This window comes from Athene noctua, chromosome 17, assembly GCF_965140245.1.
Source record: "Athene noctua chromosome 17, bAthNoc1.hap1.1, whole genome shotgun sequence".
NCBI classification, from domain to species: Eukaryota; Metazoa; Chordata; class Aves; order Strigiformes; family Strigidae; genus Athene; species Athene noctua.
In genome coordinates, this window is record NC_134053.1 from 15053177 (window position 1) to 15080283 (window position 27107).

At 55.3% G+C, this 27107-nt stretch overlaps 1 protein-coding gene across 5 annotated transcripts in view; it reads left to right on the forward strand.

Moving 5' to 3' along the window:
- Positions 1–17768, forward strand: part of NF2 (NF2, moesin-ezrin-radixin like (MERLIN) tumor suppressor) — a 48934-nt gene extending 31166 nt beyond the window's left edge. The window contains exons 14-17 of one of the 5 annotated variants that reach the window (XM_074920888.1): positions 3855–3985; positions 5802–5961; positions 7739–7798; positions 16351–17768. In XM_074920888.1, the coding sequence (XP_074776989.1) occupies positions 3855–3985; positions 5802–5961; positions 7739–7774 (327 nt within the window). In that variant the 3' untranslated portion in view covers positions 7775–7798; positions 16351–17768. Of the gene's footprint in view, positions 1–3854; positions 3986–5801; positions 5962–7337; positions 7343–7738; positions 7852–16350 lie in introns of those variants that run through there. The other 4 variants (XM_074920887.1, XM_074920889.1, XM_074920885.1 and 1 more) reach the window with 4 other exon arrangements.
- The last annotated feature ends 9339 nt before the right edge of the window (positions 17769–27107 follow it).

Below are 27107 nucleotides of genomic sequence, written 5' to 3' on the forward strand. Positions count from 1 at the left end.
TATACGTCCATGTTCCCTCATGTTGCTGTGTCTATCCTTAGTCAGTCAGGCAGACCCCCAGCTACCCGTGTATGTGGCTGTGTTCCTGCCTGCGGAGTTAAAGCCTCCTTAGTTGGGGGTGTTGTAGGGTTGTGTGGAGCTCCGCTCCACCCCTCCAGCTGCATCAGCCTTCCTTAAAGAGCCTTGGCCTTCCTGACATGGCTGCTGGTGCCAGGAGGGAAGGGGACATGCCCCAGTGAGGTGGCAGGGTCCCCCCATGCAGCTGCTGCTCCTCCTGCCCCTCTTGTAGCCCCGGGAGGAGCGCCCGGTCGCACAGACTCGATGGCTGTTTTTTTCCAAGGTCAGGAGGATGCAAGTGTGACCGTTGTGCCCGTATCCAGGTGACGACACCTTGCTGGGCCTTCCATCCCCTGTTACGCCTGCCTCGCTTCTCCCTTCCCCTGTGGCCTCTCTCATCGCTCCGCTGCGTGTGTGTTTGGGGCTAGACAAGTGAGATGTGCAGAGATCTTGTTTCTGTGCTCCACTTCAGAGAGCTGGATTTGGGCAAACCTTCCTCCCCTGCCAGCACATGGAGGGACCCGGCAGGCAAGTGCAGCCCAAGGGAGGGAATAAGCCCAGGGTGGCCTGAGGGATGAAGCAGTTTTGAAAGCTGCTGTTGGGAGGCTTGTGTCCCTCAGGTAAATGGCAGCTCTGATGAACGGTGCAAGATTCCAGCTTCTCACTTCTTTAATGAGGGTGTAACACTTGAGTGTGTTCTTTACTGCAGTCCCAGTGCTTGTGCTGTGTTGTCCCCTGGCACCGAGAGCTAAACAGGACTTCCCTCTGGGGAAACAAGAGCAGGAGAGGAAGTGGGAAGTGGGTGGATGTGTTGCAGAAAGGCAAGAAACAGTTAAATTTTATTTTTTTTTGTAATTTTCCAGTCTCCCATCCTGATTCTTTAAAGCTTGTTTCAGTGTCTTTTTAGTCCTTGAAGGCCAGGCTGCTTTTGTGACAGGACTGGTAGGTGATGCATGAGAAAGAAGACATGAATCTGAGTCTCAGATTGTCAGGGCTGGGAGAACAATTCATTCTTTACTGCCTTGGCATTGGCTTTTCACCTTCTTCACTGCCCTTCAGGTACCAGTCATGGGCAAGACTAAAGGTAGTTATCTCTTCTCTGATCCTCTTGAAGTAGTAAGTGGCTGTCTTGAGCTTGCCCACATTCTTGAGCAGCGAAGTAAAGGCAGTGGCAGCAACAGGAGCTCTTCCTGCGGGGGAAGCCTCATGACAGGACTTGCTCGGTGCTTCCTCTGTATCGTCTGTGCTCCAGAGGGATGACCACTGTCAGCATGGTGCTTGCTCTATTAACTGCAGGAAATTGCTTTAATGCAGTAACAGGGTTACACAGTTTGTTCAAGGTGAGGAAGCACATAAGGGAACAGGTCTGTGTCCCAGTGACACAGCACATCCCTTGGATTAAAAAATGTCTGCACTTTGTGCGAGACTTGCCCAAGATTATTGCGTTTGGCAGGGAAAAGCTTTGCTCCAGGTATTAAGCCTGTGCCTTTGAAAACCCTCAGCGTGCTCTTCCCTTGCTATTTCCTCACTCTTCCTCACTGCTGCTGCTCTCTGACTTTGCAGATTTTTTCATTGCTATATGAAAGAGCAGTGCTGAGGACGGGTGAGGAAGTGGCTGTAGTAATCCTGACAAGCTGGCATCTGGACTTAATGATTGCAGCAACTGAAATTCCTGGTCAAGTGTTAACTGCTGTTGTTTGTGGTTTTTTAAAACAAAACCCAACAGTTGAAAAAAATGCTAAATGTTGTTTGAAGGCCAGCGGGCTGGTTCTGATGCTCGTGGCTCCCCTGCACAGAGATTGTAGACCCTCACGTGGGAAGGGCTTTGCGAACACCTGTGTGCCTTACAGGGAAGGGACTTGAATGTCAATGTGATGCAGGTATTCAAATCAGTTAAGTGCTTTGGCAGACCTGTTCCCTTTCCTTCGAGACTGGAATTGAGGTACTCAGCTGTCCCTTTCAGTGCCTGCTCCAGAATTAATGCGGCTGTGTACTGCACTAGCAGCGATCACAAACAGGAGTAAGGAATCATGTTTCCCTGTCGTGTGAGTCTGACTTACCTGTAATGCTCCAGCTGGACCAAGCAATGCAGTTTTGGGTGCTGCCTTGTTTATGCTTGTACTAGGTGTTTGCATTCCAGCTTTGACTCTGCAGGGTAGATGAAATGTCGTCCCTCTCAGGTTTGTCCAGCCGAAGAGCAAGCAGGGGACAAGCCCTGGCTGTTTGTGAATTCCAGGCTGGCGGTGAGGGAGGAAGCAGGTTATTGTGCAGAGTAAATCTGTCACCGCCCTGGCGCTAGTGGTTCTTGTTGAAGCGGAGCTAGCTGCTAACAATCCCCGGAGTATCCCAAATAGGAGAAGTGAGGGAGGGAGATAACCAGCTGAAGCTCAAGATCTTGTTTGTTGGAGCAGGTTCTCTAGAACCATCCTGCCAGATGTCTCTGCAGCACCATCTCCTGCCACCCCCCTGGTCCTGGCTGGTTTGGGCATGTGTTTTTCACAGCAGGAATCCCTTAAAGCAAGAAGCAGGATCTAGCAGAGAGGTGGGTGACTTTTTGGATGTCGGGCTGGATTTCTCCTGTCCAGAACGAGGGCTGAGCATGCTGGCAGCACTGACTCAGATCCTTGCACAGTCTGTCACCTGAAGCCGCTGTGCCGTGTTTGATGTGTGCTGCTGCTTGTGACTTCACCTAACGTATCGCAGGAGCAGAGTGATGACTTGAGTCAGGGTGTTTTTCCACTACCCTAATGAGCCCATTTATTAGAGGTGTGACAACTTTTGACTGAGAGAAGAGTCATTTATTTTTTTTGTAGGGGAAGATAAAATCTGAGGGCCTGGCAGTATGTGTCAGTGGGGGATATCGCAGCATTTTGCAGGAGGAAGAAAGTCCCAAATCCTTGCTCAGGTGTGATATGAGTGATTCCCTGTGTTATCTCTGCATTTCCAACTGAACCCAGCAGTGGTTCCTAAACACTTGGAACTGAAAATTACTGCAAAGATAAAAATGTATCGATGCATTTCCATGGACCTTACTGAAACTGCATCCCAAGTTAACCCTTGGGGTTACATTGTTCTTTGCCCACACTTTGGGGAACAGCAGAGTTCAGGACTCTACTGTCATACAGGGTCTTACATTGCCCCTCTCCACAGCTTGTGCTTTTTAAGTTTGATTTAACGTTAAATAGATGTCAGATGTTTCCCGAGAGACACCCTTCTGTCCGACATTGTTTTAAGTGGCACAGCAGTGATAAAATCTAGATTTTACCAAGTTTTGTCAATAGAGTTTGCAGGCAGGTGGTGTTTTGTTTCCTCTTTACGACTACAAAGAGCAGGGTCCCAGAGGAGTAATAGTCCTGAATTTAAGAGCATATTGGGAATGGTCTTCAGGCTCATCTGGTGCTTGGGGGACACTGCTTCTGCACTTGAAGTCTTCTGTTAAAAGATCACCAGCTGAAAAAGAGCCTCATCATCTGCTCCCCAGAAAGTTTGAGGCTGGTTCAGACAAATAGGGTTGTGGTCTGTGTTGTCTCATGAATACACGTGCCCCCCTCCCTTTCCCCATGTGAATGGTGAGATCCTCCCAGTTCAGTGCCGCTGCAAGGTAGAATAGACCCAGCTCCAAGAAGAGCATGTGCTTACCTGTGTGAGTAGCAGATCAGGACCTTATTACAGTGTTAGTAAGTAGCCCCTTGTACTGTGTGTTTAGGTGTTGCTCTGATTTTACTTCTGTTACAGAACATTTGCGATAGGAACACTTGTGTGGCCAAAAGGGATTAATTTGTCCTCTTTCTCTTTAGCAGTCCATGAACTCAAGTACAACAACACTGCCTACCGACCTGCCGAGCTTCAACCTCATCAACGAGAGCCTGTCCTTTGACTTCAAGGATACAGACATGAAGAGGCTTTCAATGGAAATCGAGAAAGAGAAGTATGTGGCCCCATGTCCAGTCTGGGCCAGGGATGGGATTTGTGTCCTGGTTACAGTGGGAGGGCTTGCACTGGGGCTGAATATGACTTTGACATCCCAGATGAGCACCAGTGTGAGGTGGAAGGGGGAGAAGTTTTTTGGATTCACATTCCCCAGGTCATTAGTAGCTCCGCCCGGAGCATGATGTAGCTACTGGTTGACCATTTCTCTGGTTGGGGACCTGGTGTCACAGACACTTCTCCACTGCCTACTTAAGGGCAAGTTTAAGCACACTGAGCCTGGCATCAGGCAATTACTCTCCGTATGGTTAACCTGGCTCTTGTTCAGGCTTGAATTGTCCATGTTGGCAGAAAGAGTTAACAGCGGTCTGACTGCTGGTGCACACTGACCTGTTGCAGGCTGGTGCTTGTGCATTTGCAGTGTGTCCAGAGAATGAAAAGGTAGCTGGAGTGTGTGCTAAGGTCCCGTGTTAGGGCTTTAGCCCCTTTTTCTTGGAATCTGTGTCATGTTTATATATAAAAATGTGCGCAAGCAAGTTTGGATGTGATTACAAGCTTTGATCTTGTGTTTTCCTGAGGGTGTAAGTGTAGCCTTCAAAATTACAAATTTAGCAGAAATCAAAGCAGATCAGATTTTAATCTCTGTAGTAATAATGTGCTTTGTTCATTGATTGGGTAGTAGATCAAAGCTAGAAGGGCTCTGCCATAGCACTCTGGCCAAAACTTCCTGGGGCTGGAATGAAACAGCCCTGTATCCCAGAGGGTGGTTTATTTTGCCTCTGCTCAGTACCCTCTCTTATGTATGAAATAACAGACCACTGTGCTAGAGACAAAGATTAAAAACTTTTCCTAAAGCCAGAAGGAAAAAAAAAGCCAAAAATAACAGGATAATTCCTGGTTCTGTACCCAGGTTGCTAACTAGGTCATCCCACTCTCCTAAGCAGGAAGAGCTTGGCTCTGCCAAATTCTGAAAGCAATAGCATGCATGCTTTTGCTGACTTCTCTGGGACTGTTCGCCTTCCTCGGGTGCTGAGATAAACCTCGCTACAAATTCTGCCACTCTGAAAGGGTTCTTGTTAGTCTGCTGGTACTTTGACCAGGGTCTCGGTGTTTAATCACAGGTACAAGGCTGGCATGGTGTGATTTTTCTCCAGTCAGTACTTCATCATGGAAGACAGGGACGAGTCCCAAGAATGGCTGGGTTTGGTGGTGGGTTTTTTTTCTTTCTTTCTTTTTTTGGGAGACCTTTCTCTCTCCCAGGGATGCCGTGTGTCTACAAGATACCTGATGTTTTGGGGGCAGTGCTTTCTCCCACACGATTTACAAGTTAAATCCCTGTAAAACACGAGAAGTCATTACATCAGGGTCCTTCCTTACTGGAAGGATTTGTGCCTTCAAGTTTGTGAGCTGTGTTTGAGAGGGTGCAGCAGAGTAGAGCAGCGCTGCTTAAACCGCTGTCTTGTAGACTGAAACTGTGCAATATTCACCTATGTCCTGGTGCAGCTTCACTCAGAAATGGGGAGACTTAGAAATATCATCCAGCAGCTCCAGCTTGGCTTTATTTTTTATAGTACTGTAACATACAGTTTTGTTCCTGGTCAGCTGTCTGGGTCCTCTTTTTAATAACGAACAAATCATTGCTTGGAGTAGTTTACTGTGTGCTGTAAGCTAATGTTGTCAGTTCCACACACTAGAAATGATGAAGATAAGGTTTTCCTGTTATAATTGCCAATTTCCTATTATAATTGACTGCCATGGTATCGTGTCACCACGTGCAGCTGGCCAGTACTAACCCAGGACTTTTTTGTGTGTGCTAGGGTAGAGTACATGGAAAAAAGCAAGCACCTGCAGGAGCAGCTGAATGAACTGAAAACAGAAATTGAGGCACTGAAGCTAAAGGAGAGAGAGACAGCTCTGGATATATTGCACAACGAGAATGCCAGCCGAGGCAACAGCAAGCACAACACTATTAAAAAGGTATCGGAGGGCTCCAGTTTGTATCTTGCCTGATGAAAGCCTTTAAAAAAACCAACCGAATAACCATTATTTTTGATTTAACTTTTGCACAAGTTGTTATAATAAAATTGTTTGACCTAGGCTTTCTTCCCCGGCTGCTTAGCTTTGAAGCAGGGTGCAGAGAATTTCAGCTTCTGGTGGTTCTGGCTTATATTTGCCACAACCAAGCCTTGTCTCTTCAGTGCTGTGTGAAGGGATGCAAAAATCTCGAGGTTTGAAGGTCTTGCTGAACCTTAACAAAAGCTGTACAGGGGTGCTGTTAGAAGGGATCTGCTACCCTAGTGACCCCAGGAGCAGGAAAAGCCCCACCTGCCTGTTGCAGCCATTCCCTGCAGGCATTGCAAGGAAGCAGTATTCATCTGGTCTGGTAAATAATAAGGGGAAAAAATACTCCTGATTTAGGGGCTTTCAGTAGAAAAAGCCAAAAGCCTCGTCCTTTCTTTTAATCTGTTCTTGAGAAACCTGTAGTGCAGCTTCAACTACTAACAGCAAAATCTTTTTGCTAGCAGGATGTGTGTGAGATGTCTGCTCCCTGTGCTGTGGACCCTGGAACCACCTGCCTCTAGAAATGGGGTTGAGATGAGTAGTTTAGCCAAAAAGTGAGGATGGCTTGGTCTGCTAGCCTGGGGCTCACACCTGAAAGGTCACAACAAAGCCTGTTCTTTATTTTTACATCCTGTCCTTTTCATTTTGCTTAATAGCCCTGCTCTTCTCCCAGCTGGACTCGGTGAAATGAGGGGCTGAGGGTGCATCCATAATTGGTATGGTAGGATGTAGTGGTCAGCCCCTCTCGCCTGCAGAGGCTTTTACCCTGCTGGCTTTCTGCTAGCAGCTATCTTGGTGAAGGACTCCTGTATGGCATGGGGTGCAGGCTGTGGTAGCAACTCCAGGTTTTAAAAACAAATGTACTGCTCCTGGTGAGAGTTATGTCTGAAAGGATTTGAAAATACCGGTTCACGGTAACTTTCATGGCTGGGAGTTTATGATCACTGAATTAGGGCAGGAAAGTTTATCTAGTGGTCTCACTTCCTGGTTTCCCCATGCTGGCCCTGAGCTATTCGGGTTCCTGTCCCTCCAGAGCAGAGAATAGAAAGATCTTCAGAGACCCTTTTGTCATCGTAGAATCTGAAGACATTTCTGCTCCCAATAGGTTTTGGTAGGTTTTGTCTCCGTGCTTAGAATCCTCAGTTGAAATGGAGAATGCTAAATTTTCACTTCTGACAGAGACGAGTTCATAGAGAGCTGATGGTCCCATTTGTCTCAGTTAAAGAAGGTGGCTGGGCAATCATTCCGATGTCTGTCAGAGCTCATTGCTGTAATTGGGACTGTGCGGTCAGTCTTCGTTACTTTGAAGCTGGAGTCTTGTCTTGTCCCTTCCCCTCAGGAGGGAACCAAAGCTTCCTGGCTCCTGCATCCTAGCTGGAGGAGCAAAGGTTTTTAAATAATAGTCTATTAGTGGAGCACATCAGAATAAAATTACAGACTGCTTTTGTTCATGCCTCCAGGAGGTCAGGAGGGCTTTTGTCTTTGCAGTTGTGATGGAAAGGAAAATGCAAGACACTGGAAATGGAAAAGGGGATAGCAGTTTAGCGATACTTAAATAATACCAACCCTCTGCCCCACCTGGAAGCTGCTGATCACTTCAGTGCTCCAGGCAATCTGTACAGATTGAACAAATGACATTACTCATATCACAGAGGATTATTTTTTTGTTGTTCATTTTATTTTGCTGGTTTAGCCTCAAGCCCAGGGCAGAAGACCTATCTGCATTTGAGACTTCAAAGTAGGTTATTCCAAGGTACTCTGTGTGGGACGATGGGATCACTGGCTGTAATACTAACCCGTGCATGAGCTTGCCTGCGATATGCACCGCTCTAGCCAGCGCCCCTTGCTGCCACCCCTAAAACCCTCCTCAGGCCCGGCAGCGGGGTGCAGTGGGGTGAGATGGGGCTGGCCATGGCACAGCACCCTGCCCGTCCCCGCGGTGACCCCTGCAGCATGTCGCAGGCAGCCGCCCTGCCCAGCTCCCATGCCCTCGGTAGCATTCGCAGCGTCTCTGCGTTTGTTTTTGCACCTGACCCTCCATGCTGGGAAGCGTCTTTTCTTGGCAGAAAGTTGAGTTGGCAGCATCAGTGGGGGAGCGCAGGCGTAGATGCTTAAATAATTAAACATGCCTGGTTTTGCTTGGCTGCTGGTGGCTGGGAATCTATTGGAGGTGCACGGTGGCCTTTGAAGATTTCTTTAATGAAGTAAACCAGGACCTTCCCCCTTGTTTGCCGTAGAAAGAAATTCAGGATTTAAAAAAAACCACAAACAAACCCCATCAACTCTTTGTTGCCAAAACTGTCTAACAGACTAAAAACACACGCCTCCGTCTCAGAGCAGAGCAGCACGTGGACGCGTTACCCACGTCTGCCTCTTTGAGAAGTGTCACGGGAACGTGAAGCAGACGGTTGAGGACAGCCGGTGTCTGCAGGTACCTCCTGGGCCAGGCTGCAGCTGGGGGTGGTGCTGGAGGTAGTGCTGTTGGTACCATTGCACCTGGGGACACCGGCTGTCAGCACCACTCTCCTTCCTGCCTGCGATGCCTCTGCCTGTCCCCTGCCTCCTTCAGCACGCCGGTGACTCCTGCTCCGTTAATGCCATCTCTCTTCTTTCCAGAGCCTGCTTTCCTCTGAGGATTTGCCCTCAATCTGCAGGCTGTGTGTGTGCAGAGCGTTGACTCTCCTTTGGGAGGATGAGTTTGGGGAGGCTTTTCTGCTCTTTCCTCGACCATGGTTCTTGCACACCCACAGGGTTTAGCGAGTTTGGAGTGGTAGCGCTAAGGGAAGGAACAGCACGGATGCTGTGGTAGCAGTGCTCACGAAGGCGGGTGCCAAAGCTGGTGGTGAGTGCCTTTGGAAAAAGCTTTCATTAAAAGTTACTCTGAGGGCTTGCACAGCCTTGCTGGCATAGCAGGCACACACAGCCAACGGTGGAGCATTTTCTCATCACGTCTGGAACTCTGGCAGAGGCAGGAGGATGCTTTAGATGCAGACTTCCCCCTGGCTGGTACCCAGAAGTGATCAGCACAGGTTTGTGCCATTTTGAATGGACCAGCCCTTTCAGGGCTGCAGGCAGAGCTGTAAATCACTCAAGTTAGGGTTTTGTGCTGGCTGGCTGCCACCAACCACTCTTCAGGGGGGCTGCAGGTGTTCCCAAGACGGGCTGCTCACATTGATAAGCATTTCCTTGGGAAAGAGGCTAAAACAAGGGGCGACCCTACAAGTCTGGGCCACCTTGGATGTGTCTCTGGGGCAGGCTGACTGTGGTTGAAACCTGCTGTCCCATCCCAGCTGGCTTGAGGAACTCTGTGGCAGGTGAAATTGGGGTGAAATCCACTTGTGGCTGCAGCATGAGGAAGTGAAATGAAGCCCTGACAGTTTGTGGAAAGACTAATCCAGCAGCTGGGAGAGATTCGGTGCCTGGGAGGAGCCCCCATAATTAAACCAGATGCACAGCAAGTGCTGCAGTGTGACCTCTGGGTTTTGTTGCCTGCCTTTGAAGACGCCTGCTAAGTTTTTCATGTTTAATTACGTGGTTAACATGCTAATCCTTTTTTATGAGCTCTGTGGGCACAGCAGAAGCACCTCATCTGGAAACTGATTTCCCTTCTCCGTAGTGCTCTCCACCGTGGGCTGGTGCTGCTGACTCCAGCTGGCTCAGCTTCGGGAGGGTGTACTGCTTAGGCTGTAGTAGAAGATGAAAAAACCCACTTCTTCCTCGCATCCTCTGGTGTAGGAAGGCTCCCAGGACAGGCTGCTGCTCTAAAACACAATCGGGTCTTTCATTCCAGTTGCTTTCTTCTTGCACAGTCATGCTTATTTACTGTGATTTAAGCCCTTTGAAGTATCCATGCAAGGAGCAAATCTCCATGCCTGTTCCCAGACAAGCGGCTTTGTCCTTGAGCAGTGCTCTGGTCCTTCAGCGGACAGGCTTGGCCTTTCCCCGCCAGGCTCTCGGCTGGCTCTCCGTTTGTTGTCAGACACAGTGCTCGAGCTCACACCTAGGGACCAGCACTTTTGGTGCCCATGTGGATTGCGTGGACATTGGTGGTGGGGTGAGCTGTTGCTGACGTGCTCTTGCTGGCTGCTCTCCTGGCTGATCCTAATTGCGGTGCAGCGTTGCCCTCAACTCTGGTGATACAGGATTTTTTCCTATCATCGAGGCACTTGAGATTTGGATAAGCTACTTCAAATCTGCTTATTTATCACCAGTAGACTAGTCTGGGCTTCCTCTGTTATTGGACCATGAACAGTCATGTTCTACCCCGTCCCTACGGACCCAGCATTGTCCCCTTCAAGTTTAGGCAGTGAGCAGCTCCTGGCTGCCAAGCATGGAGGGGCGAGTGAGGCAGAGCACTTCTGCAGGCTTGTCTTCACTCCTCTCACCTTCAGGAAACACTGTGGTCTGTCCTCTACGGCAGTATAAGGGCACCAGTGAATTAGTGATGGGCACTGCCATCTGAGTCTCTCGTGATGCAGATACAAAGCTGCTGTGCTACCACCAAATGTCACGAGGCTACTTAATCATCTGGACAGGCATAAGGTTTCTGGGAGGCTGGTACTGGGGCAGGTGGCTTCCCTCTGCCCATTCCCCAGCTGTGCCTGGCTAGCATCTTGCTAAGGATCACTGAAACATGTCCCTCGAGGACTTCAATAAATCTTGTGGGGTCTCTTTGTCATTTCCTGGGGCCTTCCTTCCTCACCTCTCCCCTTGTGGGACCTGCAGACTCCCCTGCTTGAAATGGGTCTGCTTTGCTCCAGTGGTTTGCTGGGGAGATGGAGAACCACGGCCATTTCAGGGAAGAACGTTCTTGTGCCTCTGGAGTTTCATCCTGCAGAGGGAGGCTACCAGCACAAGAAACACTTCTGCTCTGGGAAGGGCAAAAGGAGGCAGCCTGGGTGGTACAGAGGAGGCTGAGCCGCACACAGGTGCATCCATCCTTTCCTGTGGAAACTGTGACAGCCCGCACACGGGTGAGGTGCTCTTCAGTCTCATGCAGAACTGCAGCATTGCTGTGGCATCACTGTATAATCCACTCCCACCAGGAGAGGGGAAGGCTGCGTGCTGCAGAGCGGGCACGCGACCAGCGAGGGACTTTCCAGGAGAAGCAGCACCGGCGTTCCCCATCCCCTCGGAAGCTGTGAGGGTAGAGGGAAAAGACGACTGAGGATGCTGGCTTTTTGTGCTGCCTGGCACCTGGCTTGGATGCAGGCGAGAGCCGGGAGATACCCAGTGAGCAGAGCGGCTCCAGACGCCTCTGGACACACATTTTCTGAGTGCAGGAGGAGGTGGAGGCACATCCCACGTGGGTCTTGCCCACACGTAACCGTGTGTGCAAGGCTGTGTCCCTGCTAGGTTCATTTTTTTTTTTTTTTCTGCCCTTGTTCTCCTCGGAGCTGGGAAGTGAAACTCCCTGGCAGCTAAACTGGGACACGGCAGCCTCCTTTCCTTGTTTACAAGGAGTGAAAGGAAACTAGGAAACATCAGGCCTATCAGCTATTTTTGTGGCAGCCTTTGAAAAGCATTTCCTTCAAATGGAGCATCATCTTCTCTCTTTTAAACGCACTCATCAAAGCGTTGGAGGCCGGGGGAAAGTTGTGCTTGGGAGAGAATAAACGACAGCGTGGGAGTAAGAGAGAAATGACGAGGTGGGGACTGGAAAGGGGGGTGGGGAGGGAAAAATAGGAAGGTTTTGCTTTCAAAAGTAAATGTGGGAATTGAAAGGTCCACCTGTGCGGTGGGGTCGGGGAAGTGAGCAGGGATGGAGAAACACATTCAGAGGAGGGAAAGGGGATAAGGAGGATTTACTGTATGCAGCACCAGGTAATGATTTAGCAGGGACCATAGATCTCCCGGCCAGCAGCCAGAAAGCATCCCCGGCATTGCATGGGGCAAGGTGATGCTGCTGGGAGTGGCACAGGTGCCCCTCTCCGCCAGCCTGGCCAAGCTGCAGGGTAAACAAGGAAACGGCAAGGAAAAGTTCGATTTGAAACCTCTCCTAGTTCCTTGGGTCCCGGGAGGATGGGGGAAGGTTGATGTCATTTGCAGCCCCTTTCCCTGCCCATGCCCTGTCTCCAGTGTGTGGGGAGGGCACCGGCTCCCGTGGGCTCGCAGAGAGCCCGGGCGGTTTCTCTCTATTCAGTTTGCCCAGCCAGCAGAAGTTATGTGCCTGCAGTTATTGGGTTAGCCGCTCTAAACTGCATTTGGCTATGAAGGACTTATTGGGTTGCTTTTGTTTGTTTGTTTTTCTTAAATCAAATCAGTCCAGCAGCCCTGGGTAAAAGCAGAGCTTAGAGGAACCCCAGCGTAGGAATGCAGGGAGTGGGACTCTTCCCTTTCTCATATCTTGATTCATTTGAGCTCTGGCAGCTTAATTGCACTCCTTCTCTCTCTCTAAATTTTCTTTGATGGCTCTGGTAGTGCATTGTGGAGCCCACCCTCCCTCCTGCAGAAAGGAGATTATCATAATACTGCTTGTAAATCAATTTTTTTTTTCCCCTGTCCGCACTGGCAAGAATGTAACTCGCTCTTAATCACTCTGCCTCGCCTGCACAACGTTACGGTTATGGGTATATATATTTATTTCTTTTTGCCTGGTTGGGCAAAGGGGAGGCAGAGAGTGTGGGGAGTTTGCAGGGGTGCTGGAGGCCACCTTAGGGCTTTCCCACAGCAGATGGTGGAGAGGCCAGGGCAGAGCAGCACTCTCCTCCCCAGCTGCTCTGCTCCTCGCTTTTATGTCCCGCTGCAGAAAAGAACAAAACCGGTTGCCCCCTGCATGAGGGAGTGGGATTTCCCTGCCGAGAGCTGTCTGGGGCTCACGCTGCAGGGCTCCCCCCACCGCAGGCTGCTGCAGCACCTCGTGTGCCCCCGCAGCGCTGGGGGAGATGACTCAGGCTGCCCCGAGGGGCTTCCCTTGGCTCTACCCGTCTTCCTCCAGCGCCTCCCCCCAGCGCATCCCTCGGGTTTTGTTAGGCTGCAGCCATGCCAGGCTCGCTGTCGAGGCCACAACACCGGCCAGTGGCAGAGCTCTCCCACCTGCGACGGGAGTGAGAAGCGCCCTGCCTGCAATTGCTCAACAACAAGAAAAACAAGAATAAAAGAAAGAAAAAAGGAGGGGGGGCAGTTTTCCCTCCAGGCATAAGCAGAGCATGGGTAGTAGAGGGTCAGTGTGCAGTCGAGAGCAATCTTAATTTCCTCTTGGATTATTCATGTGCCTGACTAATCGGATGCGAGAAGGCAGCTGCCTGAGCGGGGCCGGGCAGCCCCGGTTCCCGGGGCGGGAGGTCCCAGCGCCAGCTGCCGGAGGTGCCTTTGCTCCAGGGCCGGTGGAGGCAGAGCAGCCTGAAGTTGCTGGCCCCTTCCCTTGCCCAAGCCGCCGCCAAGCTCCTGGCAATAACCCAGCTCCTGCTAATGAGAAATGCTCCAACGGGGCCCATATCCCGCTCGTGCGATGCTTTTCTGATGCCCTCCGGGTTACTGGGGAGAAAGACAGCCAGAGGCTCCTCTTTGGGGAGCCTAAATGGGAAAAAATCCTCCTGCCCCGACGCCAGCACTGCACAAGCCTTTTGGCTTTCTGAGAAATAGCCAGAGTGTAACGTGGGGGTGATGAGAGATGGGGGGGTGCCTCAGCATGGTGGGAGCGAGGGGGACAGTGCAGGTGCCTGCTCTGTCACCACTGAAATCCCTGTGGTCTTTGCCTTTGAGGTGACAAAATCTGGCTGCTGCTGAGTGCCACCGAGCCCCAGGCATGGCCCTCTCGGGACGTCGGCACTCGCACCTCTCTGCGGGACCCCATCTCATCAAGGCTCCCACTCCCCTTGTGCCCACAGCTGGGCTGCTCTTCCCGTGCCTCAGTTTCCCTGGATAGGTTAAAACAACACTGAGCGTCTCAGGGAGCTTTTGAAAGTCACGGCTGAAAGCTGCTGGTTCAAGAGCTGGGCTGCATCTCTTCCTTCTCCCTGTGTCCGTGCCGGATGCCCTCGGAGCTCTGCCTCCACGTGCTCCCCCAACGCTGCAGCAGCATTTGCTCGGGAAGGTGCAGCTTTGGGCACAGAGGCTGCTGCCCGAGCCGTGCTTTGAGGTACCCCAGGACTGCGAAAGCACGTGGGGGTTCAATAGAGAGCTGTGTGTAGCTAAAGGCAGAGAGCAGAATAGACTAATCTCCCTACAACCCTGGGGGAAACATCTTCCCTCTCCACCTCATCGGGGGTTGTAGCTGGCTCCTTTCTCTTCTCCATCGGAGCACTGAGTTGGCTGGGGGGGACCTGGGTGGCATCTCCCCTTGTTGTGCTTTAATGGAGCGGCACTGCTGTGGGCCGGGGAGGGGCTGAGGGGCTTTGATTCACCATCCAACCTGCAGAAGAGATGACTTCAGTGACAGGGTGTTAGGAAGTGGAAAGCTGGCACGTAAATGTTCCTCCTCGGGGATGTCTGGCCTCTCGGAGGTGAAATGGGAAAGCAAAACTGCCCCGTTTTGGGCTGTGGTGGGCGCAGGGGCCCTGGTGTGAGCCCTGGCAGACACGTGGGACCACTCAGCCTCACCCACCCCTCTCAGCCCCCTGACACCCCCTCACCCACCGCCCTTCTCTGCCAGGGGCAGCAGTCCCTGTTCTTGCGCCAGGTCACTGCAGCAGGAGGCAGGGCCCTGCTCAAAGGGAAAGACCGAGATGTCCACTCAGGTTTTAGATGCCAAATTCTCTGGCCTGTGACCCAGCCAGGTGTCTGCTTGGGATCACAGGCAGGATTTCTGCTGGAGGAGCCAAAGTGGGGCTATCAGTGGGGCTGGCAGCAGGCTGGGGCAGCCCACTCCTTTTTTTTTGCCTCTCCAGCCTTGAAGGAGAGGCAAAGAGCAGCCCATAGCACTCAAAGCCCCTGACCCGTCACATCCACCCTCCGTCCAGCTCTGGAGGGGCTGCTGGAGGAGCAGGGGGGTACTAAGGAGGAGGAGAGCCAGCCCTGGCCCAGGAGATGCTGTCAGCAAAGAGTATTAAACTCCTGCAGAAATTTCCTCTGCAGTACAGATTTTTTCAGAATGGCATTACAGCTGTGAAGGAATTACTGAGGAAAGGCCGTGGGGGGAAGCAGGGAGGGGGAAGCGCTTGGCTTAACTCACTGTAACGTGATCCTAGGATTCCTGTTTCAGCAAAACCGGCGTCCCCGGCGGAAGGCACCGCTGCTTAACCCAGCTGAAACGAAGCCTTTGCAATTAGCCGGCTGGTTTGGCAAACTCTTGCGGTGTTTCAGCAGCTGGTTGGAAGGTGGCACTTCTCCCACCATGCTCCTTTGGGTGGTTATCTGTAAATACTGCAATTTTTTCCTCGGCGCTGAGGGTGTTTCTTTCATCTCTCATTTGGCCAGTTAGAAAATGGGCTCGCTGTCCTTCCGTGGGGTATTATTTTTCGGATAACCTCGCTAGCGCTGCAGAAAGCTTTTCTGGGCCGGGTTTCCAAGTCCTGCAGAGCCTTGGCTCCAAGGATGCAGTCCCACAGGCGAGGGCTCTCTGGCTCCATCCTGCTGCGGGATGGAGCGAGCTGGTCTGGGATGAGGTCCAGGGGCGGGGGGATGCAGCAGCCCCTCGCAGTGCTGGGATGGGGGCGACGAGCTGCATTGTGGCTGCTCGGACCAACTGGGCACGTGGGCTCGTCCCATGGAGGGAGGTGGGTTGGGGTTGGACATGAGCATGGGACAGAAGACGGTCCCTAGCGGGTGACATGTTGGTGACACAGTTGACATGGCTGGCCTGGGGACTTGGGGGAAGCTGTGACTTTAGAGATGAGTGTGGTTCTCCCTCTGTCCTCAGCTGATGGAGATTGTTTCTCCACCGGCTTTGCAAGAGCCCCGTGTGTTCCGCCCCCCCCAGCAGGGCAAGGAGAGGCGGGAGCACGCTGGACGCTGAGGGCACAGGACTGGCACCCTTGCTCCGGGCCCCTGCGTACCCCACAGTGGCCCCGCTGGCGCTGCTGATCGAACCCCCCAGCAGCCTCTGCTCGGGGGGAAGGTGATGTGGGCAGCAGCGAGCCGCCGCTCCCCCCAGCCCAGCCCACCTCCCCATGCCCCACGCTTTGCCTTTGGGCCGTGCTTCTTGCAGCTGGGGGCTCGGCTGCTGCAGGCCTGCGCCACATCCCTGCTTCTGCCCTCCCTGGGACTTTCAGAGGGGCAGGGGCCGGCCAGGAGGGGGTAAAGGCAGCAGCTCCCTCCTGCTCAGCCCGGTGCCCACCCGGGGGGTGAAGCTGCGGTTTGGGTGCCTTGTGGGAAGGAGGGGGTCAGCCCCATTCCCCTTCAGCCGCCCCCTCTGCTCTCTTGCAGCTCACCCTACAGAGCACCAAGTCCCGTGTGGCCTTCTTCGAGGAGCTCTAGGAAGCGACCAGCTGCTCCGCACCGCTGCTGCCTGCCGGCCGGCCCCCCCACCAGCCGGAGCCTCCCCCCAGGACCGGTGTGCCCCAACCAGGGCTGGGGAGCCGGGCATTGCCCCCCGGCCCCCCCTGGGTGCTGCCAGCCTCTGCACACCGATGGACTCAAGGCCCGGCTGCCCACGGACTGTGTGATGTTCTCTAGCTTAGTGTCCATTCATCCTCCTCCCTGCTCCTCTTTTTGGTTTTTTTTTTTTTTTCCAGCCTTTTTTCTTATTTTTCTAGCATAGTTTTTTGGCTTGGCCCTCCAGGATTTCCCCCAGTGCCGGGGTCGGGGCTGTGGCCGTGCCCCCCAGGCCAGCAGCCAGCGGAGGAGCGTGCCGAAGGGTCCCCCCTGGCCGGGGCGCCGTCCCTGTCCTGCGGGGTGCTGAGCTGGGTGCCAGCGGTGCTGGCAGTGCCGGGAGCCCCATTAGGCACCCAGAGCATGTCCTAGTGGAGTGCTGTAAATCAGGGGCCGTCGCGCCGGCTCTCCCCACGCCCGGGAAGGCAGGCGGGCAGGCAGCGGGCAGGCAGCGGCTGCAGGGACCTCGGGCTGTGGGGGTGAGGGCTGCGGCTTCGCCAGGGAGAGGAGGCAGGGGCAGGGCGTGGGGAGGAAGGTTTCATCCTCCTCCTCGTTTCTGGTAAGGAGCAGGCGAACAGCTAGTGCCAACCAAATGAAACCTTTTTTTTTTTTTTCCTGCAAACTGTGACAAACCTGGGCAGCTTGAGACCGGGGGGGTGTCCCTGGGGGCTCAGGGCTGGGCTTTTGCTGCATGCCCAGGTCCAGCACCCCTGAATATAATGTGGGCCACCCCCCAGCTCCTCGCCGGGCTCTGTGTCCTGGCAGGTGAGTGCTGGGTCTGCCTGCTCCTGCCTGGCCTTAACAAGGTGCCTTTGCTCACAGCTCCAACCCCCTGGCCGTGGCCACGGGGAAACGGGGATGCCCTGACCTTTCCTTCGTGTCTCCGTCCCAAACCCTGCCCTCTGCTCGGGGGAAAACCTCCCAGCTGCGATTTACCCTTTAACGGAGCCGGTGCTGCCTTGGGCATCCCCCACATCCTCTCGAGACGCCCAATTCCTCCCTCCCACAACCTCAGCTGACCTACAGCCACACCAGAGTCAGTCGGAGGGTTAGCCCGGGGCTTGGTGTGTAGTGGATCGTGTCCTGAACCCTTTTAATTTAAAACCAGCGCTGCCTCGGATCGACACCCCACACGTGGCTGCGATTCGGGTGGCTGTGGCCTGGCACAGCCGCTTTCCTGTTCCCCTGGACTGTTGTACTCAGAAGAAATAATGGTTTTCTCCTTTGTTTTAATAAAAATTCAAAGCACTAAGAGGGGGAGCTGGGACTTGTTTGGTCTCTTTTTTTTTGGGGGGGGGCGGCGGGGGGAACCTCGTGAAGCCCTTTGCTGCCGCAGTTGACACCGGGGGGAGGTTTTAATTGGAAGCACGGTTGCGGCCCTGGGATCCCTCCGGCAGCTACCTGCAGGGCTGGGATGAGACCCCCCCGCCCCCCATCACTCCGGGGGTCCTGCTGCCCCCTGTCCCTCAGGGCTCCTCCATCCCTGCTTGCACCAGGGTTCCCTTTCCCCTCCTGGGGTACCCGGGGAGGTGTGAGCCCCCTGTTCGCCATCCCTGGGGCTCTGCCCGACGCTGCCTGATCTCGGCCTGCCTGGAATAAATAAATGATATGCTGCATTGACCTCAATTTTTTAATTAATTATGGATAAAACCCCTTTAGTGACGCAGGGACCCAGCTGAGCTGCTGGCCCCAAGCTGGGGCGGCCAGTGGGGCTTCACCAAACCACCGTCTCTGCCGAACGCCCCAGGCCTGGGCAAGACCCGACCCTGGGGGGCTGCTCCCGGCCCCCCCAGGACTTCATGCACTCGGTGATGGATGCGCTTGTTTATCTGCTCACCGGCAGCAGAACCCCAGGAGATGAAGCAGAGCTCCTGGCAAGGAAGGGCTCGTCCTCAGGCGCCAGTGGGTAGCCTGGGGGGGGATTTGGGTGGTTTATCCCCCTTTTTAGTGGTTTTAAGCAGGGCTGATGGAAGTGGGATTTTTTTTTTTTTTTTTGTAAAGGGATGCTGATAGGGGATTTGGGGGCTGCTGGGAGGCAGCGGATGAGGGAAGCGGAGGGTGACCTGATTTCCCACGCATGGGGCAGGAGCGCTGCCCGCAGCCACCGGTGTCAATAATGCAGCTGTGCCCTGCCTGCGGGGTTCAGGCAGAGCCTCCACCAGGGGGTTCAGCCCTAAAGCAAAGTCGAAAGGGATTTTTCCAGCCCAGGCCGCGATGCCGGGGCAGCAGCGCAGGGGGAATGCGTCGGGTGCAGCCAGTGCTGGGTCCAGCGCGGGGGGTGTCCTTGTCCCCTCCAAGGCGGGGGGGCGCCGCAGGGGTCGTGCACACCGGGGCCCCTGCACACTCACAGCATCCCATGCTCCCAGCTTTGCGTGCTCAGGGCCTTGCACGCTCACAGCCTCACACTTGCAGCCTCGCACACCAGCAGCATCACAGACACGCAGCCTGCAGCGGGCAGCCTCATGCCGGCTCCCTGCCTGCCCTCCTGCCCCACAGGCTGGGCCATTTCTCTGCTTTCAAAGGAAATTTCATTCCGATTTTTTTCCTTTTTAGCAAAATTAAATTCATCAGAGCCGAGGTGGCAGCAGAGCGGGTGTGGGTTGGCTTGAAATGACTTTGCCCAAGGGAAAAAAACTCATCAAACACCATTTCCCAAGTACCTCTTCCAACGCCTTCCTCCTGCCATGGATTCCTTGGGAAGGAAATTGGGGTTTTTTGATGACCCAAGGCAGCAACTGAGCATTTTGGCAGCAGTTCTCCACATGTTCGAACACTGGAGGTGGCCTTGACACCAGTTTGGGGACAGGCTGGTACCCAGTGCCCAGGTAAAGGCGGTTTGTTGCCCGCATGAGTGTCCCTGTCCCCAAATCCTCCTCAACTCACATTATTTCACTTCCAAACCATCAAATATTCTCAAAAAAAAAAAAAAAAAAAAAAGAAACACCAAGAAGCTGGGACTGTGAGCAGGACAGCACCTGTGGACATAGGGGTCACTGCTGCCACAGGGTGGAGGGGACACAGGGTGGCCGGTGGGTGGCCAGGTCAGGGCCAGGAGCCCTGGGGGGGGTTGGGGTGCTGACTCGGTGCTCACCCAAAATGTGCACAGTGTTGGTTGGCAAAACCTGCCAGGAAAAGGCCTTGGGGAGGGGGGATCAACAGGAATGGATGGGGAAACTGAGGCAGGGCTGTTGCTGGCATGGCCGTCCGGCTCTGGGGAACGTGAGCGGTAGCCCAGCCTTGTCCTGCCGTGCCGGAGGCCAGGCAGCACCTGAGGCCTCCCCCTCTGTAACTCATGGGCTGCCACCCCGACGGCTGCTCCGCACCCCCGGCTGCCCCCCTGCACCCCTGGGTGCTGCCCAGGTGCTGGGTGCCTCGGGGGGCCGAGGAGAGGAGTGGGGAGCAGGGATCAGTGGGGCAAGGGAGCCACTGGCACATCCTTGGGCAGGGCTGGGGCCGGCTGCGGGGGCCTGGGGTGCTCCTGCATGTGTGGGCTCGTATGGGGAGCGTGTTTGCACGAGGGGAGGGCCCTGGCACGTAGGATGTGTGCTTGCACAAGGGGTTTGCATTTGCACAAGGGGTGTTTTTGCATTACGGGGGTGTGGATGCACGAGGAAAGGGCATCTGCATGTGGGTGTGTGTGCCCAGGGAGGTGTATGTGCACAGGGCGGTGAAGCAGGGAGGTGCACTCGTCCACCCCAGTGATGTCGGGGTGCGCCGGGCACCCCAGCACACAGGATGGGTGCTTGGGGTTGTCACACAGGTGTTAGCACTGACCCGGCTCTGGCTCACCACTTAATGGACACAGACTGGTGGGAATGAGGGGAGCAGCCCATGGGACACCCCATCTCTGCTCCTGGGCACCCCGGGGAGCTCAGAGCACCCATGGGTGCTCAGCTCCCACGTGGTTTGGGTCCTGGTTGCAGGATGACCACATGAAACGCTGGCCCCTGGGGTCAAAGCCAGCTGGGGTCCTGCTCTTTGGGGACAATGTCTTGGGGATGTGGGGGCCTTATTCCTTCCTTGGCCAGTGGTTGCCCGCCCTGCACCATCCCCACTGGCCACATCCATCCTCATCCATCACTGCTGGCATGAGCTGATGACTGGCACAGCCATCTGTGTCCCTCCACCTTTCCCTCTTCCTGGCCCTTTGTCTTCTGGGGAGAAAAAGGGGGAAGAAAATGAAATTAAGAGGGAGAAGGAAGGGGAGAGGCAGCCTCGCTGTGTTGGGTGGCACCCGGGGCTGCCCTGGTCCCAGCAGAGACCTGGCGAGCTCAGTGCTTCTCCCCCTGCCCTGACACCTCCTCTGGAGCAGCCACGCCAGGCTGTAATTAAAAGTCTGATGTGTGTCTTGTCGGCTTAACTAGGGGCTTAACGGGCTAGGAGGGAGGATTGGCAGTGGGGAGGGCGCAGCTCTGGAGTGAAACCTCTGGCTGGTACCAGCGATGCTCACTCAGCCATCGAGGCAGAGCACCAGGAAGGGGATAATATATGGATGCTATAAAATAAAAAGCAGGTGGAGCTTCTCCAGCCACCCTGGTTTCCCTGCGAGAGGAGGATGAATTGCTGGAGGCTGCTCGGGCTGAGCAGGGGGATGTTGGGCGAGGTGTGATGGGGTGCAGGACCCCACGGTGGGGTATGAGAACAGGGTGGGGGGCAGGACCTCGTGATGGGGTGAAAGACCACACCATGGGGTGTGGGGCCAGCTGGTGGGATGCAGGACCATGCGGGTGCAGGACTGTGTGATGGGATGCGGGACCACACAGTAGGGTACCAGACCATGAGATGGGGTATGGGATTGTGTGATGGGTTGTAAGAGAACATGGTGGGGCGCAGGACCACGTGGTGGGGCGCAGGATCATGCAGTGGGGTGCCTGACCTTGTGGTGGGGTGCAGGACCCCACAGTGGATGCAGGGTGCTGTGGTTTGGGGCAGGACCATGCAGCAGGGTGTAGGGCCATATGATGGGGTATGGGACTGTGCGATGGGGTGCAGGACGGGGTGGTGGGCTGCATGAATGTATGATGGGACTCGGAACAGCACAGCAGCTGCAGGATGACGTGGTCTGGTGCAGGATGGTGCCGCAGGCTGCAGCACCACATGGTTTGGTGCAGGACCACGCGTGGGGAGCGGGACCTCGCAGTCTGCTGCAGGACCATGCGGCAGGATGCAGGACGCAGGGCAAAGTGATTTGGTGTAGGACCATGCAACACAGCCTCAGGACCAGCCGTGGTCCAGGAGAGCTTGGGAGCTGCTGCCCCAACAGCTCAAGGGCCAATATCTCTCTGGGCACGGAGGAGAGTGAGCTGGCACTGCTGACCAGCACACGGGTGGCCCTGAGGGGGACGTGTCCCTGGGGAAAGAGACGTGGCCTCAGCCAAGATCCCACCAGCCAGGATCCCACCCTTTCACCCTCGACATTAATTTTCACTCCCCTGTTGATCCCCTCAGGCAGCATCATCCCTCCCAGCCTCCCCCTGGCTTCTGCTGCCGCTGGTGCTTGGGGAGCACCAGCCCGGATCTGGAACAGGAATGCTGGAGTCCTGCTCCCACCCAGACACAGGATCACCTGCTGCGGGGACACTGGGCATGTCACAGCCCTGTGGGGATGCTGCCAACTGCCGGCCTGGGTACCCCAGCTCCTGGCTTCGTGGCAGCAGGTACCACTGGGTCCTGGTATCATCCTGCCAGGCATCCTGGGGCAGCAGCTCCCAGCACCCTGGAGAGGTGGAGCCCATGTCACTACCTGAGGTGGCTGCGCTGGTGTGGCACAGCTGAGTGCTGGCGGCTGCTGGTGAGCATCGCCTGCGTGCCAACAGTGGGATGGGAGCAGAGCCTGGCCCCTGGCAGCCGTGTCCTGAAGGCAAAGCTCGTTGCAAGGAGGGTTGCTGAGGTGGTGCGTACAGAGAGGAAAAAGCCCTATGGATGCTGTGAGGAAGACATGGAAGCCGTTTCTAAACAGTTGTACTGCTCAGCCAAGGGTTTTGTTTTGGAGTCTGACTTCAGCATTGGCTGTAGTGAAGAAAAGCCCCTCAGAGACCAGCCTGGTACCAGCACCCGCCTGTGTCACAGATGCACAGGTGCTGTAATCTGGATTTTGTTCCATTTATTCCCCTTCCTGCCGCTATCACTGAGGATTTGAGCTGAAGGTCAGCCGGGTGAGGTCAGGGATGGCTTCACCTTTGCGTGGTGCCTCTGGGACTGAGCTCTGCCTTTGCTCCCCTCTTGTGCGCCCCTTTCAAAAAGCTGGATCCCACCCTGAGTTACTGCACTCCTTCCTGGGCAGGCTTCCCTTCTCATGGATCCTTTCTTATGCTGTTAATGAGTTTAAGAAGGTCCTTGACTGAGGTCTTTGGGAGTTGTCTACCTGCTCAGTCTTCTGGCAGGAGCAAGTGGAGTCACCGCCACTCTCAGCATCCCAGGCTGCATCTGCTTGGAAGGACAAGAACAGGCTCATTTCAATTTTTCACAAAGAAAAATCAAGTTGTAGCAGAAGTCTTGCCTCATCCCACAGAGAGGCTATTTCCCCACTTTCCCCAAGTTACATGGGGGTCTCAAAGCCTTTCCCATTCTCCCTTCCCTCCTCACCTGCACCAGCTGCCTGGAGCTTTGCCCAGGGTTTCCCCCATCACGGGTGTGATTTACTCTGAAATACATCCCCACGAGGGAACGGTCACAGCCGTGCCGTGTAGCAGGTCCCAAAACCTCCCCAGTGGGTTATGCGCAGCCACCCCTCGCCAGGTGCTCCAAGCTGGCAGCCAGCGTGGCAGCAGGGACAACCTTGTGGCTCAGTACGTTGCAGCCATCCCTCTTCTTCCATCAAGCATTCATTTAAGAATCATTTCACTAAATACCCAGCTGACAGCACTGGCCCTGGGAGATTGATGCCTCTGGTGCCTCCGAGGGCTCAGCGCCAGCGGGTGACTTTAAAATGACACAGTGGCCACCCTGGACCACTCACGTCCCCTCCCTGTGCTCAGCATGAGTGATGTTACATCCTGAAGGACACCGTGGTGTCACAGCCCCCCAGCATTCTCACACTGCCCTGGGGTGAGTAATCCGTGGGGTTGTCCTGGGGGATTTGAGGGCACCCAGGCCAGGTTTGCACCATCCCATTCCTGCCAGGTTTCCTCATCCCTGTGAACTTTCCCATCCCCATGCCATCTCTGTGAGTGATCCTCAAGCCTGTCCTCATCCCCATCCTCATCTCCATCCCTGTGAGTGATCTCTATCCCCATCCCATCCCTGTGAGTGATCCTCAAGCCTACCCTCATCCCCATCCTCATCTCCATCCCCATCCCTGTGAATGATCTCCATCCCCATCCTCATCCCCATCTCTGTAAGGGATCCCCATCCCATGCCCATGCCCATCCCATCCCTTCCAGTTCCCTCTCTCCTCGACAAGGACAATGGGAATTTCAACTGGGGGATGTGGCAGAGACTGGACTTGCAAACACCTGGATAAACAGATCTGGAAGGATCTGCTCAGCATGGGGAGAGGATCCAGCACAGGATCTGGGCAGGGGGATGGCAGGGAGCAAGAAGGGCAGCTCAGCCCTGCCAGGGGAGGCTGAGGAAGCAGGCACAGTATTAAATGAGGAGGAGAAGATTAAATTAAAGATAAATCAGAACCATCTCTGTGCCAGCATGGCTTTATTCCTTTTAATTCCCCCCCCCCCCCCCCAATCTTCCTGAGTGAAATAAAGACGATGATGGCGGGATGGAAACCCGGGAGCAAGCGCTCTTGAGAGCAAGATCCGTGCAAAGCTACAAATAAGATGCAAAACACCAGGCCTGGATCGTGCTTCTCCCACCTCGTTAGTGGCATCAGCTAATGAGGGTACCACTTGAGAGTGTCAGGAAGGTGCTGCTGTCACAGGAGGGATGAAGGGATGGGGAGGAGAGGTGGCATTAACCTGCTGGCAAGGCTGGCCTGAGCCCCTAATAAAATAAAGGGAGAATTGTGAAGAGGAACTGCTAATAATGGAGGCATTATGAGGAGGAACATTTGCAATGTCCCAACGGTATGGGAAATGTGTAAATCACCTGTCTGTGGCTGGAATTTTAAGCTGAAATCCCTGGGGTTCAGGGATGCCACTGCCTCCACTCTGTCATCTCAGGATTGAGGTCTGAGGGAGAAAATTCAGAGCTTCTCACCCCAAAATAAGTGAGGAAATTGAAGCAAAAGGGCTGCGGGGCAGAGCGGTGGGCGATGGCGCAGACGGGATCGGGGGAAGGTCCCAGCCTTCGTCCCATGAGGAAGAGAGCGGGGCAGCCGTGCAGGAGAGGGGTCTCCAGCCAAGCTCAGGGAAAACCCTGAGCGTGCTCAGCCGGTGATCCCTAATGAACAAAAACCCAAGAACAACTTCAAATGCAATTAAGCTGTTGTTTAATTCTCAGTTTTCCCCTGTGCCGCCGCGTGCTCACGCCCTCCCTCCATCCCCAGGGATGAAGCAGCAGGAGCTGGGCTGGACTGGCTGCCTCCCCCATCCGCGGGGAAGGATGCTCCAACAGGTCCCTGTTGCTGCCGAGCGCAGATATCTCCTGCGGGGATTTGTGGGGAAAAGCCCAGAAATTTGCAGTGTTATTCCTGCTGGGGTTTGGGTGGTGGGAAATTAATGAGTTTCCACCGCGGGGCCTCCAGTGGGCAAACAGAGAATTAATTGGGAGGGCAACTTTGTTAGCATTAAGGAGCATATTGATCCACTAAGAGAAAAGATTTTCAATTAAGCTTCTTTGCCTCTTTGGGCTTTTTTTATCCCCCAAAGTACCTTATTATTATCAGCACTGTCTCCCTCAGGGCTGTGCTGTGAGCTCAACCGCAGTATTAGACACTGGAGACTCCCCATGGGGTGCAGGTCTATGTGTCCCAGCACCATCCCGAGCCCCGGTGAAGGATGAAGTTTTATCAGAGCTGGAAAAAGCCACCCCCGAGCCGTGAACATTCCGGGAGGAAGGATCCTGCCCTGGGAGCGACACCCCGCAGCAGCGGGGATTTGATCATCCCTGAAATTCCCCGGCTCGGGAGGGAACGCGGCCGCGGTGCTTTTCCGCTGCCGAAGAAAGAAATTTTTCCCAGCTAAAAAATAGCTTAAAGGGGACCCCAGCTGGTTAAAATCAACCGTCGGCTGCACAGGCAGAGCAGCCGGGAGGCGGCTGGGGAAGGGCGATGGGTTTTGGGGAGCCCGGGGTGGGGACCCAGACGAGGCTCCCGCCGGAGTGCGGGGGGTTCAGCGCAGGGGCCCTAAAATCCCCGGCACCGTTGAACGGAACGAGGCGATGGCTGAGCCTGGGCACGTGTCGAGGTGGCTGTGGGGTCCTGGGGGGGGTGTTGATGAAGGGGTTGGAGCGTCAGGAACCCAGTGCTGAAATTTTGGGGGTTCGCATGACAGTCCCAACACGAAGCACATCTCGAGCCTGTCCAGCTGTGCCTCAGTTTCCCCATCGCTCTCGAGCAACCTGGGGGTTCCGATGAACACCTGAGAGGTGCCAGCCGTCCCCCTTCCTCTCTCCCACCCCGTTATGGCTCTGGGGACATTTTTCCCCTTGTCCCCAACCCCTTCCCTCCACCACAGCACCTCCGAAGGCAGCCCCCCGGCAGGGAGCCGGGGCTTTGGCAGCCTCCCCACATCACCATGCCCGGACAGAGAGGTGCCACCCAGGCGTGGGGGACACTGTGACCCCCATCTCCCAACGGGCTGGGGTCTGCCGGGGCCACCCCCGCTCAGGGAGACACTCCAGGCAAGGCGGATGGTGGCACTTGAGAGGAGAGGGGTCCCAGATCCTGGGCAGCATCCCTGCCCGGGTACCGGGGTGCAGACGGGTGCCACGGGGCCACGGACGCCGCGGGGAGGTGACACAGCGGGGACCCACCCCGGCGTGTGAGCCCGGCTGTGACGAAGTGAGAAATAAGGTGAAAAATGTGATCAGGGCTCGGGGGGAAGCCGGGGGCGAGTGGGCGCGTGGATGGAGGCTCTCGGCCCTGCTTCGCGTCTCTTCCACGGCTCGTTTTTGCCCCAGTGCGGGAGCAGGGGTCTGGCCGCGGTGGCCCTGCCACCCCCCAGCCCCCCGGGGACCTGCGGGTGACACCTGCCTGGCCCAGGGGGCTGTGTGCAGGGACCTGGGGGGTGGTGGCTTGGGGTACCACGTACGGGGACCCGGGGGGTGACAAGTGCCCGGGCATGGGGTGCCACGCGCGGTGGCGGCTGCGCTGGCGCGGGGGGTGTGCAGGGACCGGGGGGGGGTGGGGGGGCCTGGGGCGCTGTCTGTGAGGACCTCGGGGTGATGATGGTCCGGGCAGGGGGTGGCACAGGGACCCCCCATGTCTGCCGCTGGCACCGGGGCTGCCGTTCTCCACCAGCCGCCCCCCCCCCCGAGCACCCACCCCGGCCGGGGGCCCCGGTCCCTCCGCCAGCCCCACCGGGGCAGGATCGGGCCCGGGACGCTCACGGGTGGCTGTGACACCCTCTTTGCCGCAACTCCCCCCCCTTACCTCCCCCTCCAACCCGGGGGGGAGGCACCACCCCCCGCCCCCCCCGCCCCCAGCCCCATTTGCCAGGCGGGACCGTTCAAAACCCGCCCGGCCCCGCCGCTGC